This window comes from Thalia democratica, chromosome 4 (genome assembly GCF_965202585.1).
Source record: "Thalia democratica chromosome 4, ktThaDemo2.hap1.1, whole genome shotgun sequence".
NCBI classification, from domain to species: Eukaryota; Metazoa; Chordata; class Thaliacea; order Salpida; family Salpidae; genus Thalia; species Thalia democratica.
In genome coordinates this window covers 56,989,524-57,006,022 of record NC_139168.1, presented here as the reverse complement: position 1 = coordinate 57,006,022, position 16,499 = coordinate 56,989,524, and the positions used below count along the sequence as shown (strand labels likewise).

At 26.2% G+C, this 16,499-nt stretch overlaps 2 protein-coding genes across 3 annotated transcripts; one reads left to right on the top strand and one right to left on the bottom strand.

Annotated features, from left to right (window-relative positions):
* The first annotated feature begins 6,208 nt into the window (after positions 1-6,208).
* LOC145833458 (elongation factor 1-alpha, oocyte form-like) lies at positions 6,209-7,908 on the top strand. The gene is made up of 5 exons (XM_082940633.1): positions 6,209-6,218; positions 6,587-6,758; positions 6,973-7,189; positions 7,322-7,666; positions 7,717-7,908. The coding sequence occupies exons 1-5, from the start codon at positions 6,209-6,211 to the stop codon at positions 7,906-7,908; spliced, it is 936 nt and encodes a 311-aa protein (XP_082796759.1).
* A 3,316-nt stretch (positions 7,909-11,224) lies between these two features.
* Positions 11,225-15,651, bottom strand: LOC145834016 (uncharacterized). Of its 2 annotated transcripts, XM_082941321.1 has the most exons (3): positions 13,933-15,647; positions 12,948-13,055; positions 11,225-11,970 (listed from the first exon to the last, which is right to left on the bottom strand). In XM_082941321.1, exons 1-3 carry the CDS (start codon positions 14,934-14,936, stop codon positions 11,832-11,834), a joined length of 1,251 nt encoding a protein of 416 aa, XP_082797447.1. In that variant the 5' UTR covers positions 14,937-15,647; the 3' UTR covers positions 11,225-11,831. The 2 variants fall into 2 exon arrangements, with proteins under 2 accessions (XP_082797447.1, XP_082797448.1); XM_082941322.1 differs by lacking the exon at positions 11,225-11,970 and having other exon boundaries at positions 13,915-15,651.
* Between the last annotated feature and the right edge of the window lie 848 nt (positions 15,652-16,499).

Here is a 16,499-nt window from a genome sequence, read left to right as displayed (position 1 = left end):
TTAATACTATATGGTAGTATAATTGAATATTTTTAACAAAAACATAAGAATTATGTGAAACTCTCTAACTTCAAGCTATAAATATATATACAGGCAGAGCTATTCATAAAAATTAGCTGTTTTACATCGAAAAATATTGATTTGGGTATGGGGTTTCTTTTATTGTTTGGAGCAGCTACTTAAAATTACGGGTCAGACTAACTACAAAAGTTATAATTTATTTAAAAGTTTCCTTTGTTGGCTATAGTTATTTTGAAAGTGTACTAAAATAAAAACAGTGTATTTTTTATTAAAAAAAAGATAATGGGAAATTTAATAACCACCAACAAAAATTAAATTATAAGTATACTTGTTAGTTTTCATTATATAAAACTTTAAAATACTTTTTTGCTTATTATTTTAGCAAAAAATCATGACGTAGATTAGAGACTTCTTCATGGCAGATCAGATTAGCGTCATGGACCGTGGTTTACTAGACTTAGATTTGAAATAAAAATTTTATAAGCCAAAGGTTTTTTCGTACACAAGGTCCTAAGACCAATTATTTTGAGCGCTCTTTTTGTCGTTCAATAAATAATTGACTATTAAAGTTTTATTTAGTATATACTTTATTTTACTGCAGGGTTCGGCAGGAGTTCGGTGGTCATAGAAAAAAAAAATAAATAAAGATATTCGCGGGAAGCAGAGTATCTGAAGTTTTTACTCTTTGTTATAGCCTTAAAATATCTACAGTAAGTATTGAACTTCCGGTAGATATACCTAAAATCTTCTCTTTTTTTGCTCCTCACTTAGTGACCAAGAATGTCTAGTGTAAGTTGAAAAACATTTTATTCGACTGGCGCATTCGCATGTTTGCAAGCCGCAAGTTTTATCTTTCATTGCTCGCATCCACCTTAAATCAAAAATATTCTCACGGGCCGCACTTTCATCCTGTAAAGGCTGCCGCTTGCCGACTCATAGTCTACTGTAACAGTGTACACCAGGGTTTCCCAAAGTAGACCTTATGGCCCCCTTGGTTGCCATTTTAGAAATAAACCGCAAAGGGGCAAAACGGGGTGACTGGTAGAAGGGCCACTGGTGGGTCATAAAGCCATAGTTTGAAACTGATACTAGGTATGCTGGAATTTCTGATGAAGAGCAAAGAAAGTTCTTAGGAGTGTTTAAATGTAGTTTTGAAACTTACATTAAGTATAAAGGTAGAACTTGAAACTTATGCTAGACCAGTTCTTCCCAAAAGGACAATTTAGAAAGTTGGGGAATCATAAGATCATAATTTAAAACTTACACATGATATTCTTGAGTTGGTAATAAAAAGCAAAAAAAAGTTCGGCAGTTTTTTTTTTTAATTTTTATTGGAAGGGCCTATTGCTTTTTAAATATTTCAAAGGGGACCTAATGAAAAAAAAAGTTTGAAAAACCTTGTCATAGAGAATAATTAGGCCTTTAGTATTAAGTCTTGTTTTATAAAAGAAACCAAAGTATAGCTTATTTCCTTAAAATTTTATAAATTACAATTTTTAACTTTGAAAAAAGTACTTTAAGTAATAATTTCACACATTAATATAAACTAACTTAATTAAATTTAAATTTTAAATGATTATTAAAAGTTTATAAGCAAAGTTATTAAGACTAAGTATACAAAAAAATACTTTAAATTTTTTTAATTAACTTCTTTTGAATACTTGTGCGGGAGAGAAATTTTTAGATTCTAACTTAAGCAGTTTAATCATCGATTTTATATAATTACATAAAACTTACAAAACTAAGTAATATCCATGCTAGTCTCAAATATCGATATTAAATACTATACTAATTCAAACCATTTGAAAATACTTTCAACTTAAAAATTTTTGTGCATTATTAAGTTTATTTGTTCGCTTATTATGTTGAATCTTTACAGCTGCATCAGTGAAAAAATATTAAAAATTTCTTGCTTTAACATTTTAACAAGGTGTCCATAAATTCAAAAATTTTATTTAAAAAACTGTTTTTTTGTACCAATTAAAATAAAATTAAGTAGTTATATTTAAGCAGCAGTAGATATTACAAATATTACAACTTTAGTGTTTATAATTTTATATTTTAACTTATATTCTGTCCTGGAATAGACATTGAACTGTACCATAAATGGTACAAAATAATTAAATTTTAAATAACATTCATAAACGAAAGGTTGTTTCGTATACCAAGTCTTTAAACTAAGCTTTTTGAGCGCATTTTTAGTCGTTCAATAACCAGTTATAATTAAAATTTTAAAAAGGACAACAAGATAATTAACTAAAGTTTCAATCAAAGAGGCAATCAACTATATTTTAAGTAACTTTAGCTGCATCTTTAATAAATCAATATTTGAAATATTAATTTTATTATTTTACAAATACTTTAAAAATTTAAATATTTTTCAAATAAAAGTTTGAAGTAACAAACTATATGACAAAGTTACTTCATTTAAAAAATTGATTTTCGATGCAGAATTAAAACTCTAAAAACAAACAATGACATTTTATTTTTACAACCTAGTAATTATTGTAATAGAAGTGAATTCTAAAGTAACTTTACGTATAAAATATTTACTAATATAACTTTTAACATAGTAAATCTACACTTATATATTTGATATAAGCTATACTGCTGTATTTCAAGAGTTTAGAAATTTTGGTTTTTTTTTTAATTTACAATTTTTTTTATAATATAAAGCATGTTAGTCAAAGATACTCTTGGTATATAGTTTTAGTTCACATTTTTCATTTTTTCCTACGTTTAAAATCCACAAAAATAAAATACATAACTCCTAAAAAGATTTTTTTATCTTAAAGTAAGGAATAAAACATAAAAAAATTATTTTAAACTAACTATAAAACTTTTATAAGTAATTTCGAATACTTAACATGCTTGTAAAATTGAAAATAATCTTTTTAAATTTGATTAATTAATTTAATATATAAAAAAAAATTGTTGTTTTTATTATTCATTGTTATAGCTTTATTTAATTATTTTTTCTCAACAAATGCATAGTGTATAAATGTTACAGTACTTATTTTTATATTATTATTTATAAAAGTTAGATTGAGTTTATGGTCAAATTCACTTCTTTATAAAGTAATAAAAGTTTTGTATTGTTTTTTTTTTAATTCAAATATTAATTTATCTAAGTATTTCAACCAATTAAAAAGAAAGTTAAACTTTTAGCATAACATACTGATAAAATTAAACATAAAAGTAATTCAGCTTTTTACAGTTTTACCTTATTTAAAAAGTTGTGACCTATTTTTCAAGTATTTTCATATCTGTTGTTAGTATTGTTTATCTCGTTTTATAAATTAAGTTTAGTTTTAGTTAAATTTTTTAATCTAAAAATTTTAATTACTTCTATGTTTATTCTTTTGAGTTTGAGACTTAGACTGTATTTTAATTTTTATATTATTAGAGAATTTTTATAAATAAACACATAACTTAATTTTTATAAATAAACACATAACTTGATAAAAAATCTTTCGTATAATTTTAATTTTTTTTCTTTTATTCTATTGATTGCTTTATATCTTTTACGTTTAAAAGTTCAGGTTAAAAAGTTTTAATTTGTTAGCTTGTAAAGAATTGTTTAAGCATGTGGTGTATGACTCGATAACCGAAAGGTTTTTTCGTACACGAGGTACTTAGACCAAACTTTTTGAGCGCTTTTTTTATTGTTCAATAAACAATACATAATTAATTGTTTAGTTTCAATTTACAATATTAATACTTGTTTAAATTCTTTTGTTTTATAAGACCAAGTTATCTAACAAAATTAACCTGTTTTTACCTTTATATTTTTAACTCTTGGTTGCTTTTGTTTATTGAAAAAAAAAAAAGCTATAAACTACAAATTCACTCAGTGTGAAATTACACATTACGAAGTCATAAAGCGATAGTCTTTTTATACACCAATGAGCAATGTATATAATTTAATACATTTATATTTTACATTTGTGGGATAATACACGCTAAAAATATCTTAAACTAAAACTAAAGTTATACCTCTAGCTCTAGGTGATAATTTATGTGAATAGAGTTTAATTATTTTAACTTCAAAAAGAACATTAATTTAATATGTTGTCTGTTTTTAGAAGATTTAGTTTTGTTATACAATTTTTGTATTGACAAGTCTAAGGTCATTAAACAGGTTCAACTAAACTTTTATACTTACTAAGTCTACTGAAGATTTGAAGCTATTGACAATAGATTATAATCAAATTTAAACTTTTTTTAACTAAGTGCTTATTATTAAAGTAGTTTAAAAATGGTATTGTTGTGTTTATGACAAGTAATAATATTTTTCAAAGTTATTTTATAGCTAACATATATTCATAAAACAATATATTTTTTAAGGTAGTTAGTAAGACTGACCCAAGGTTCTGTACAAAAAAGTGCGCTTCAATTTAGATTGAGTTTTTAAAATTTTACAGTATCTTAATTCAAAACACTATACAGCATTAATTGTTTTTAGTAAATTTGTTTTCATTGCACCAAAAAACTATTGTAATTTAAAACCTTCTTAAACCATCCAGTCCAGGTTATCCACTTTAAAATCTTTTAGTTATAAATAATAGTGCTAAAATGCTGGAAAGTTTGTTACTTAAAAGATTAAAACTAAAAAGGTTTTCAAGCAAAGTACTTAATTTTATGATGATATTTATTTAACTGAAAAGTTTTTTTGTGCACAAGGTCCTATGAAAAAATGTTTTGAATACTTTTTTTGTCGTTCAATAAACACTAAAGTATTAATTTTACAACGTATAGAGTTTATAAAAATTACGTAAAAAGGGTGTTCTTAAGAGAATATATGCTTGTACATCAAAAAGTGTATTTCAATTTAAGCAATAGAACTTGATTAATGAAACTGTTTAAAACTCCGTAGTGTTATAAAATAACAAAAATAATCATATACGATTTATATGAAAGTAGTTTATTTTATTTTCTATTTAGGCACGACAACTTTTGTTAGTGTTTCAAGCAATTAAAATAATACTTATCGTTTGTAACAACATCGGTACAATATAAAGTTTCTATGTCACTATAATAAAATTTATATTTTGTCTTACTATTTAGAACCAGTTATGATTTTAATTATCAGTTCAAAAATATGTACAAAAACTTTATGCTTGTTATGTAAAGTGCTTCACCAAATAAAACTGAATAACTTTTTATGTGATAGCTTTACTTTTGTTTTATTTTTTTTGAAAATATTAGTATTAAAGGTGATTGACGCAGTAATCATAAATAATTAAAACTTAAAAAAGTTATTTTTGTTTTTGTTATAACAAAATGCATGTTTTTAACTACTGATATTGCTAAAAACTTTTTTTTTGAGATATATATTAAAACTCTTCGTTTGTAGTATAATTGCTTATTTTTTTACAACTTACCCTATTTTCTCTTACTTAAAAATGTTATAGGTCATTTTAACAAAACATTATTGCACAAATATGTTTTAATTTATAATTCAATTCTTTTTAATTTTTCTGTATTTGTTTTTATACTTTTTTGTACCTGGTATCTATTATTCAGCAAAACGTCATTATACAAACTAAGTAGAACAAAAAAACTTGTGTAAGTTTATTAGAGGAACCGCTCAGTTCAAACCCGCGCACTATTCCCATCCAATCAAATCTGAGAACCGCTTACCGACCAAAAAGGTTAGGGGTAGCAGTAATAATAAAAAATAAATAAAAAATAAATAAAAACACAAGAAGATATAAAAAAATATAAATACGGAAAAAAAATTGAGTGAGATTTGATCGCGAAGGAAATGATTGCCGGTGAGAATTGTAAGTATACCGTATATTAGTTTGTTTAGTAAAAGCAAATTTTGCTTTCAGAAAAAAAAAACATACCAACTAAAAGCAAATACAAGAGTAAAAAAATGCCGCCAAAACAAAAAGCGAGAGTCAACGTCGTTTTCATTGGCCAAGAGCGCTCGGGCAAGCACACGACGTCGGGTCAGCTGATCCTGAAGTGCGGCGGGATGACCAAGCAGGAGGTGGAAACGCTGGAAAGGGAGGCGGAGAAGTCGGGGATGAGAGGCCACTTCAAGCACGCGTGGATCTTGCACCTGCTAAAATGGCGAGAAGGCAACATGAAGAACGACTTTGTCGGCTGAAAGTTCAAGACGAGCGGTGGTGACGTCACAATTGTCGAAGACGGATACGAAGGGCACTTCGGGATAAGCATGATTAAAAGTTTGTAAAACTGTAAGCAGTATAAAGTTAAGTATTTCTAAAAGGATGTGGCTGTGTCGTTGAAACAGCTTTAAGATTTGATATAAGTATTTAAACTTATTAAATGAGTTTTAAGGAAAACTACTGAATGTTTGTGGAAGCTTTATTTCACATTTTTAGCTTTTGTCTTGTTTGTAGACTAGCTTATTTAAAATAAATACGTTAAATTCTTATTATCTTATGTTTATTAAACATTAAACATCATAATAAAAATTAATTTGAGTTGATTAAATTTAGTTTAAACTAAGCTTTTTTAAGTAAAACGTTTAAAATTGCAAAGTTATTAAAAAAAAACTAAAGTAGTATATTACTTTCAATGGTTACTTTAGATGCAGTACGAGCCGATTGCGCGGTTCTGATGGTGTCCGCCGTTGATTTCGAAGCAAGCTTCACTGAAAGGAGTCAGACTAGAGAGCACGTGATGATCGCTCGCAGCCTGAAAATCAACCAGCTGATCTGCTGCGTCAACAAAATGGATCAATCTGCCTATAGCGAAGAGAGGTTTGTTATTTTTTTAATATTAATTTATTTTAAATTTCGTATTCATTTTTTAAGTTTTGCAAGTTTGTGTTCTTGGTTAGTTTTTAATATGTTTTAAACTTTGGAAGTTAAGACTAAAACCGCTGCTATAGAAAAGTTATTGTTTAGTTTGAGATAATTTACAGTCATACTGGTAGAATGTTGTTAAATAAATTTAAGAACAAAGCACTTTTAGATTTGCGGAAATAAAAAATGAAGTCTCTGCATACTTGAAAACAGTTAGGTACAATCTAAACGAAGTACCTTTCGTAGCGATTTTAGCCGAAGATGGAGACAATGTAGTAAACGCTTCAAGCAACATGCTTTGGTACGAAGGTTGGCAAGAAGGATGGAAAGAAGGTAAAACGCTGGTGGATGCTGTTAACTGCATAGCACCAAAAGCTCGTCCTGACGTAAGAACTTATGCTTACGAAAATGTATTTCAAAGTACTTGGTATTGCTCCCTTGCAACAATTTCGCTACCAGGCGGCAATAGTTAGTAAAGGGGTACAAAAAACACCACAAGTTAACAAAAACCACAACAGAAAGAACCTTTACGCTTACCGCTCAAGGACGTATTCAGAATAGGCGGGGTTGGAACGGTGGCAAAAGGTAGGATGGTGGCCGGAGTGCTGAGACCTGAAACAAAGTTGAGTTTCGCCCCGACCAAAGTCGGACTTGTTCACATCCGTGCCGTCGAAATGGACCACAAAAGAGTGGACGAAACGATTCTGGGTGATTTCGTGGCGTTCAACATGAAAAATCTCGCCGAGACCGACATCAAGCGCGGCTACGTGGCTTGCGATCCTAAAAGTTTTCCCGTAGAAGTTTTGTCCTTTGAGGCGCAAATTGCAGTTGTCCACGGGGAGATCAAAGCCGGAGACCCTTTGGTTGTGAACTGTCATACCGCTTTTATAGCACTTTTGCCGAGATTTCACAGAAAATTGACGGGCGCACAGGCAAAGTGCTGGAAGAAAATCCAGGAAAAATTAAGTCTGGATACATTGCGGTTGTTGTTCTTGTGCCAGAAAAGCCGATGTGCGTGGAAACTTTTGAAGATTGCTCGGAGCTGAGCAGTATTTTGGTTGGAGACAGTACGCAGTTGGCAACAGTAGGAATAGTTAAAAAGTGATGAAAAGTAGAAAGATTACTATGTAAAAAAAAATAATAAACTAATGTATATATGCACTTGCTTTTTGTTTTCAATTTTTTTAACTAAATCTATTTGACCGTTTATATCCAAAACTTATATGAATAAAAAAAGTTAAATACCGTAAGTGTTATGTACTAAGTAAGCTTTAAATTCAATATTTTGACTAGTAAAGGGGTCATAATATAATAATTTGAAACATACACTAGATATTCTGGAGTTAATGATGAAGATCAAAAATAGTCTTAGGGAAATTTGAGGGTAGTATTTAAACTTATACTAAATATTACGGGAAATTTTTATTTTTACACTAGACCAGGGCTTTCCATGGAGGGACATTTTAGGAAGTTAGGAGGCAATAAGCTGCAAAGAAGGGGAGGGCATAACGCCATAGTTTTAAAATTTACACTAGATGTTTTGGAATTGATGACTGAGAGCAAAAAAGTCTTATCCGTGTTAAAAGAAAGTTTTTCGAGAAAAGTTATTGAAGAGGCTGTTTTTTAATGTCTTCAAAAAACAGGGGTTAGACAAAGATTATTTTTATGTCTATCAGTATACACATACAGTTAGATATACTAAGTTAGAAGCAACTTATATTAACTCTTTAAATATTTGTTTAGTTGGTTTTTAGCTTTGTTTTAAAGCCTAGAAGTTAAAATATACAACTAAAATTATGTACGTAAAAAAAGCAATAACGAACTTTTTTTTCTTTTTAATTTAACTTTAAAACTTTTTTTTTATAGATCTGTTTAGACTTAAAAAACTTTATATTATAAAAAAGTTCTTGTAGATGCTTAAATTACGGAAAATACACAAGTAATAGCAATTTTTAATTGTGTTAGTAGGTACTTTACCTACATCAAAAAAAATCTTGTATATCAGTAAAACTAGATTAATATATATATAAACTTAAAGTTTTGAGTGCCTGACAATAATGTTTAAAAATAATTGATACTATGATAGGCTAAACTAGTTTTTAAAATATTCGAACACTTCCCCTTTAAACTATTTTTAAATGCCTCATATAAAAACTGTCCTATTTGTTACTACCGCTAAAAAATTTATTAGATATTTTTTTTTATAATACGTAGCAGGGGCGTGTTTTGACTGGTTTCCTGTTTCCTGTGAACCCCCTGAAAAAAAAAAGAAAGAAGAAAAATATTCTTAGAATATCACCAAAAACGTTGTTTATTGACTTTGTTTTGGTTATTTGATAAACTTTGAATAATGATTGTTGAATTTAAAACACTAAAAAATTAAAAAGTTGCTTTAACAAAAAATGCTCGTTTTTGCCCAGCTGAAATAAATGAAATATTAATTGTGACGTCATAGTAGGTAAAAGTTTTAAAGTAGCATTTTTTTCTAGGAATTTTTTTACTAAAGTGCTCTTAGTTCTCATTATAAATTGTTACTTAGTATAAATAACTTTTGATTAAGTATTGTTTTTGGACTAGTAAGTACTGTTTTACTCTAATCACTAAAGTTTTATTTTACTTAGTTTATTGAATATAATAATGTTGTGTGAAGCTTTTGTGATATTTTGTTATATAATAATGTTGTGTTTGTACTTAAACATTTATATTATTTCTTAATGTGTCAACCAACTGGGTTTAAACCTTGAAAAGTCCAATTCAGAGAGTTTTGTTTTCAAAATCATCTTTAGACAACTACACCACCTGGCAATTTGTTCTTTTATCATTTAATGGTATTTTAGTATTTTTATTTAAGTTGTTCTATTTTTGTATATCTGTTGGCCACAAAGTTGAATCTTTATTTTTTGAATTTTTCAACTCAAAGAGATTTCAAAACTATCATTAGAATCCCTGCACCATCAGGCAAACATTTGAATAAAATTTAAAGATATTTTAATTTAATTGCATAAGTCTAAACATTTTTTTAGTGAAATTTCAATTTTTATAAATTAAATTACTTGAAAAAAATACTTTTATTATAAATAGATATATAAATGTAAAGAGTTTAAAATTTAAAAGAAAAATTTAACTCTAATATAAAAATTTTTTTTAGTTTTAATTATTTTATAATATTGTTTCCTGATAAAAAGTTATTTTTTTATAAAGTAAGTTAGTTATGTCTGTAATATTTTTGTTTTAAATAACATATATGAACTTACTTTGATATATAATTTGTAAGTTCATAACTTTTTTCTGGTTCTTTTAGTTTTAATTTATCTAAATTTAATACAGTATAATATATAAAAAAATATAATATTTTTCTATTACTACTTATATTTTTTTTATTTCTAAGCAGAAAAAAGCATTTTAAAGACAGAGTTTTTCGGCTAAATATTGCGTACTTAAGTGGCAGTGCATACCTGAGAAATGCGTACTTAAGCGGCAAACTAAGAATAAAAAAAATTGTGAACCCCCTTTAAAAAAAGTCTAGACACGCGCCTGATACGTAGTATATTAATAGTACCATTACCATGTATATTACATGATCTAGTTCTCGTATTTAGTTATTAATATTCAATAAAGCAATAGATGATAAAATAACTAAATCTAACTAAACACCTAATTAGACGTAGAACTTATTTAGATATATAGAGAATGTTGGATCTAGAATTGAAAATCCAAACAAGAAATGTGAAAAATTACACTTATACAATCTTGTATGAATTAACTCAATTTAGTTAGACAAATCTTTAAACTCATTAAAATCAATGCAAGTAAACTTTGAGCACTATGTATTTAAAGATAATATTGTTCACTTTTATTTTAACCAAACTTTTGAACTAGAGAGTAGTAAAAAATGTTATAGTTAAAAATAAATTATTCGGCATTTTTTGTATGTAAATAAAAACTGATCTACTCAAAATATTCTAACTAAGTCAAAATTTGTTTTCAAATAAAAAAACTTTAAACTTATAACAAACAGTTTTTTAATAAAATAACTACTTTAGAAATTGTTGTTATATAAATCAACAAACTTGTTTCGTTTTTTATCTATACTGTCAAAAATTATTTACAATTAGTATTTTTTGAATACTTAGATATATTTCCTAACTTTAACATTTGATAAATTAATAAATTAATAGCTGAAAATCAAGAACAGCCTTTTTAAAAAGTGCACACTAGTTAGAAATTTAAAGCAACATAGTTACTTCTACTAAAGGTATATATAAGTACTTAGTCAAGCTACCAACATATGTAAATTTTCTACGCTTATTAATGATAAAATTCCCTTAGATTGTGCATCATATGAAATAAAAATGAAATGAGTAATGAAATTAACATAGTATTTAGTTGTTTATTTTTTTGATTACAAATGTTTATTGACTAATGATGACTAAGTTTTTAACTTGACACTTTTAAAATATCAGTAGTTTATTTTTCATTAAGAAAACATTAATACTAAAAGGACGGTAAGAAGTGGTCAATCTAGTTTTTAACTTTTTGTAAAGTTTATAACATTTCTTCTAGTAAGAATTAAAACACTTTGTATCAAGTTTTACATCAGAAATTTATTATTAGCTTAACACTTTTAAACTTATCAAATTAGTAAAAATTACAATAAAAAAACCTTTTTTTATCTTTACGAAATAGTTTAAATTCAAATTAGACTGAAACTATAAAATGTGTACTGTATACTGTACAGCCCTTAGTGTTTTTAAAAAAACTGATAATAAAATATTTAAAGTTAAGCTAAAAGTTTTATAAACTCTATAGAAATGTAAGAAAACGTATATAATACACACATTAAAAATGTATTTGCGTATTTGTTCGTATACTTGATGAACTTTTTTATGATATGCACTGCATGAATTTACAAAAAAAAAAGAATGTTTTACAAAAACACACATTTTTCACAAACAAAGTATTTTTTATTTAACTCTTTTTTTATTAAGTACTATTAAGTATTATACATTATAATTAAAGTTCATTTTTTCAATCATGTGCACTTTTAGTTTTTACTAAGTATTTTGCAATTGGAGCTTCTATGTTGAGTAATCCATCAGAATCTAGACTTGAAGTAACATCGTAGGGATTTACACCTTCTGGTAAATCAAACTCTTGACGAAAATTTCTAAAGTATTAATAATTCTTTTAACACCTTGAGTGTTTTTTTATATAGATATATCAAACATCTTTCAAACACATTGCTACTATATAGTTTTATTTAGCAAATATATTTTTTGTATACTGTTATTTGTTAAGCTTAAAAAAACTGTTTTTTACAAATGAAGCTTTGAAAATTAACGTAGTCATAGCTTGAGTGAGGTTTTATGCTTCATCAACCAATCATAATTCTAAAAATATTTTTTAAAGCTTTCAGGTTTTCTAGTATACTTTTGATAAGTATAGAAGTTTAATAAAATTATTCACTACAATCTGTACAGTGTTTGCTTGCTTTTTGTTACTAAAATAAGTTTGTAGCTTTGTCTTCTAAAAATGTCATTTCTGCCAAAAGATACTACAAAATCCTTATTTATTTAAAACTAAATTAAGCTAAATTTGTAAACATTTGATGCAAAAAGTTTTTGTAAAGCTATTTGTACCTAAATTTGTTCAAATTTAAAATGTTGTTGTTTTGAGAATTTGTAGCTAATTTTTTTTTTTAATTTCCGTTGTACAAATTGGTAATATTTTTATGAAAACTATTTTTAAAATTTTTGTAAAGTATATTACGTAAATGTAACGGTACAATCATCAATTGAAAATTATAGTTTATGTTTTTTTTGTTATCGTAATTTTTTTATAACTACACTTTTTTCATCTTATAGAGATTTTGAATGAGTTTGTTTTTAGTTTATTAAGTTTAAAACTTTAAATATTTATTAAAACTTGTAAAACTTAGTATGACAAAAGTGTTTCTTTAAGAACTATTTGGTTTTTTTGCACATGTTCTAAACCATTTAATAAAAGACAAACGTAGTATGATAATTTAAAAATTTAAAACACCAAAACTTAAATGATAAGTCTCTTTTATGTTTTGTTAATTATTTACACCTTACTTAAGTTTTTTTAAGTATTTATTATAAGTATAACAGAAAAACTTTAAACCTTGCAGTAATTTTTTTGTTTGTCTGTTTTTCGTAATCCTTCCAATCTTTAACTTCAGCACATACAACAAGTTTATTTCCTTCAGTTCTTACTAACAATTCGTTTGGTCTGAAAAAAAATCTTAATACACCTATGAAAATTAACTTTTGAAAACTGAAAATAATCATGTTAAATAACTATAATAACAAATATTTTATTAATTATTTTATTCATTCATAGTAAGCTTATTTTTTGTATATATTGTTAGTACATTAATGATATTTTAATTCAAAGTAGAATTGGCAAAAAATATGTGTAAGTTTTCTAACTTTTTCTTAATAAAACGCTGTCCCAACAAAACAAGTTCTTTTTGTTTGTTAAAACATAAATAGTTAAATGAAGTAAATTGCTTAAAAACTTTGTGGTTTATAAAAAATATACTTTTCGGCTACATATCATTGAGCTTCTGATAGGCTAAAATCTAATTTCTGTTTACTTTTTTTTTTTTTTTGATAACTCTCTTTTTTGTTTTTGTTGTTATTGTATGCTTTGGTAAGTGAGATATAGAGTTTAAATGTTATTGATGAACTTCTATATAATTTCCTTTTCTCAAATGCATAATACTATAAATGTAAAGTTTTTCAAAACTTTACTACTGCAGCCAACCCTCTTACTAAAGTTTAATCATAAATTTTAAAGACAAACTTTTTAATTAGTTTCCAAAACATCTTAAGTTGAAGATGAAGTTTATTTTTGTTGGTTATATTAAAAACTAATTATTCTCTCAAAAGTTGTTGCTAAATTAATGTTAATGGTAAAATATTGAATTTATAGTGTTCGTTTTAATAAAATTTGTTTATTTAGATAATAAATAACACTTTACTTTTTACAGTTTAAGGAAAATATTTTAGGTTAAACAATTTTAATAAACTAGATTTTTGTTGTTTTAAAATATTTTTTGAAAAAAAATGTGTAACTAGCACTAAACTGCAAAAACGAGTCTTACTTAAATCCATTAACATCAATTGAAAGTTTAAAGATCTCTTCATCACTTTGAGAATTTCGTTCATTTCCATCATTTATTGAATAAACGTTATCATTTGAACTATCATATTTTTTCATACTTTTTTTGTTTTTGCATTGTTTATTAGTTGTTATGTCAGAAGCTTCACTAAATATTCCACTCTCGTCGTAATAGCTTAAATCATCATCTTGTTCTAATGTTTTAAATCGACTCGGCTGTGTGTTAAGGCTTGTGTTTTCATTTTCAAAACTAGAATTGCACGCTTCAGATTTTTTCCTCATACTTTTACCTAAAATCCCTACTGTGTTTCGAAAAAAGTCGTCCATAAAACCATCACTAAGCATCGAAGAATGTTGGAATCCAAACTCATCATCATTTAACAAGTTATCTTCCCAAAAGTTGTGGCGTTTTTTGAACATTTTTTCACGCAAACTGCAGTTTTTGTTGAATCCTCTAGATAAGTCTTCCATTTCTTCATCTAATGTATCCTCTATTGGTGTTTGCATTTTAAAAAAATTACGCCTTCTTGATCTTGACGAGTTCGATAAAGTGTTGCTTTTGCGAGATTGAACTGAAAACACATCGTCATCATCAGAATAATCTCTCCTTTGTTTATTTATATCAACGTAATCCTCTTTAAAAGAACCAAGGTCTAAATCGTCAAGTTTGTTTTGAGTTCTTTCGCTATAGTTAGAAGCAAGATCTTCATCTGTTATATTCGAACGTTCAGTTGGCGGGTAAGAAACATGGTAGGCATCAGAAAGCCTTGAATTGACACGAGAAGCTGATGGACCAATAGATGAAACACCATCATCAAAAGAATCATTGTGATTATACCGTAACTTCCGAGGTTTGAAATTATCTGAGAGGTTACTCGTTGTTCTTGTTATTCGTTTCTCGGTATGTTGCGTTACTTTACGCCCTTCATCGTCTACTCCACTTAAACATTTGGAGGAATATTCTTCATATTTTAAATTTTTACTCATTGTGATACTTTTTGAAAGAAGTTTTATTTAGATTTAAAATTTTAAGGTGTATATGTCAGTTTTCAACAAAAAAAATGTCTGAGTTATTTTTCATTTAGTAACTTTATTTTTATACTAGGTGTTTAACTTCTTAAAGTTTGTTATATAATTTAGCTTTTTGCCAAGAAGAGCCCATTGTATATATAACTCTTATTCAAGTCGAATAGATCAAATATATAAAAACAATAGCTTATTTAATATATAAGCTTTTCTGGCTGAATCTAAGTCTTTTACTAAAATATCTGTGAAATTAACTTTTATATATTGTTTTTTTATGTTTATATAAGTTAAAACCTCGAATTAAAATGCTTAAAAATTAGAAACGAAGATTTTATAAATAAAAAAGGTGTTTTACTTTTCCAAATCGCATTATATGCGCGTATTGTACAAAAACGTAATTAAATTAATATTACTATTCATTGAAAACATTAATACTGGTTGAGGCTAAAAAATAAATAAAAATGCTGTTTCAATTCTAAAAACAAAACACTTAGCAAGATTTTATTAAAGTGTTCTGCTTATAAAATTAAGGCATTTTTTCCAATAGGTTATCAAACCATATTTAGTATTAATTGAAATGCAACAAGCTCCCTGATTCTTTTTTAAAGCAGACCATTAACTTAACTTTCATTCTATAATACATAAAAAATAAAGTTACAAAAGCTTTAAAAAACTATTTACTTATTTCATTTTACCGTTTAGTTTTTGTCTTATACAAATTTTAAAATTTATTTATTTACAAAAACCTTTAGACTGAAAATTATAAAGTAGCTTTCGTATAAAAAATTGAATAAAGTTTTTACTACGAAGACAAAACAACATTAAAAAAATATTATGAAAAAATAGTAGTAGTTTTTAATACTTTTCTTAAAACTTTTAATGCATGTTTATCTTTTAAGGAAAAAAACGCTTATTTAAAAACATTATATTAAAATTTAAAAGACAGTAATAAAATTTCAACTCAAACAATCAATACTAGTTCTAATATGTATATACTTTGAAAGCATTTTTTTATCCTGTTTTTACTAAAATATATTTATATACTATTAAAACATACAGTTTGTCTGTACTACTTAATCTATACAAAAAATTGAGACACAAGATGTTCATAAATGATTTATTTAGGTACAAAATAAAATATGTCTCGGCTAACCCTTATCAACTGCAGTAGTTAGCAACTAAAGAGAAGTAAATTGTGAACAAGTATTTAGTTATAATTACGTCATAGATACACAGTTAACAATTACCAGTCAAGAATTAATAAATAACAATCAGTTGCAATTTTGTCGAAGTCTTGTGTCTCAAGTTTTTTTTTTTAAGTTATACCTTTTGAAAAATTCAAAGAATACTATTTTTCGTTTGTTGAATTATATTTAGTATCAAAAAGTAAAACACTTCAAATGTCAATTAAAAAATAAAATACTTTAAACTTTAAAATACTAGCTGAAATTATGTTTTCAAAACACTCTTTCTACTTCTATAAAAATATTAATGAAAAAATGTATGTTAAATACATAACACTTT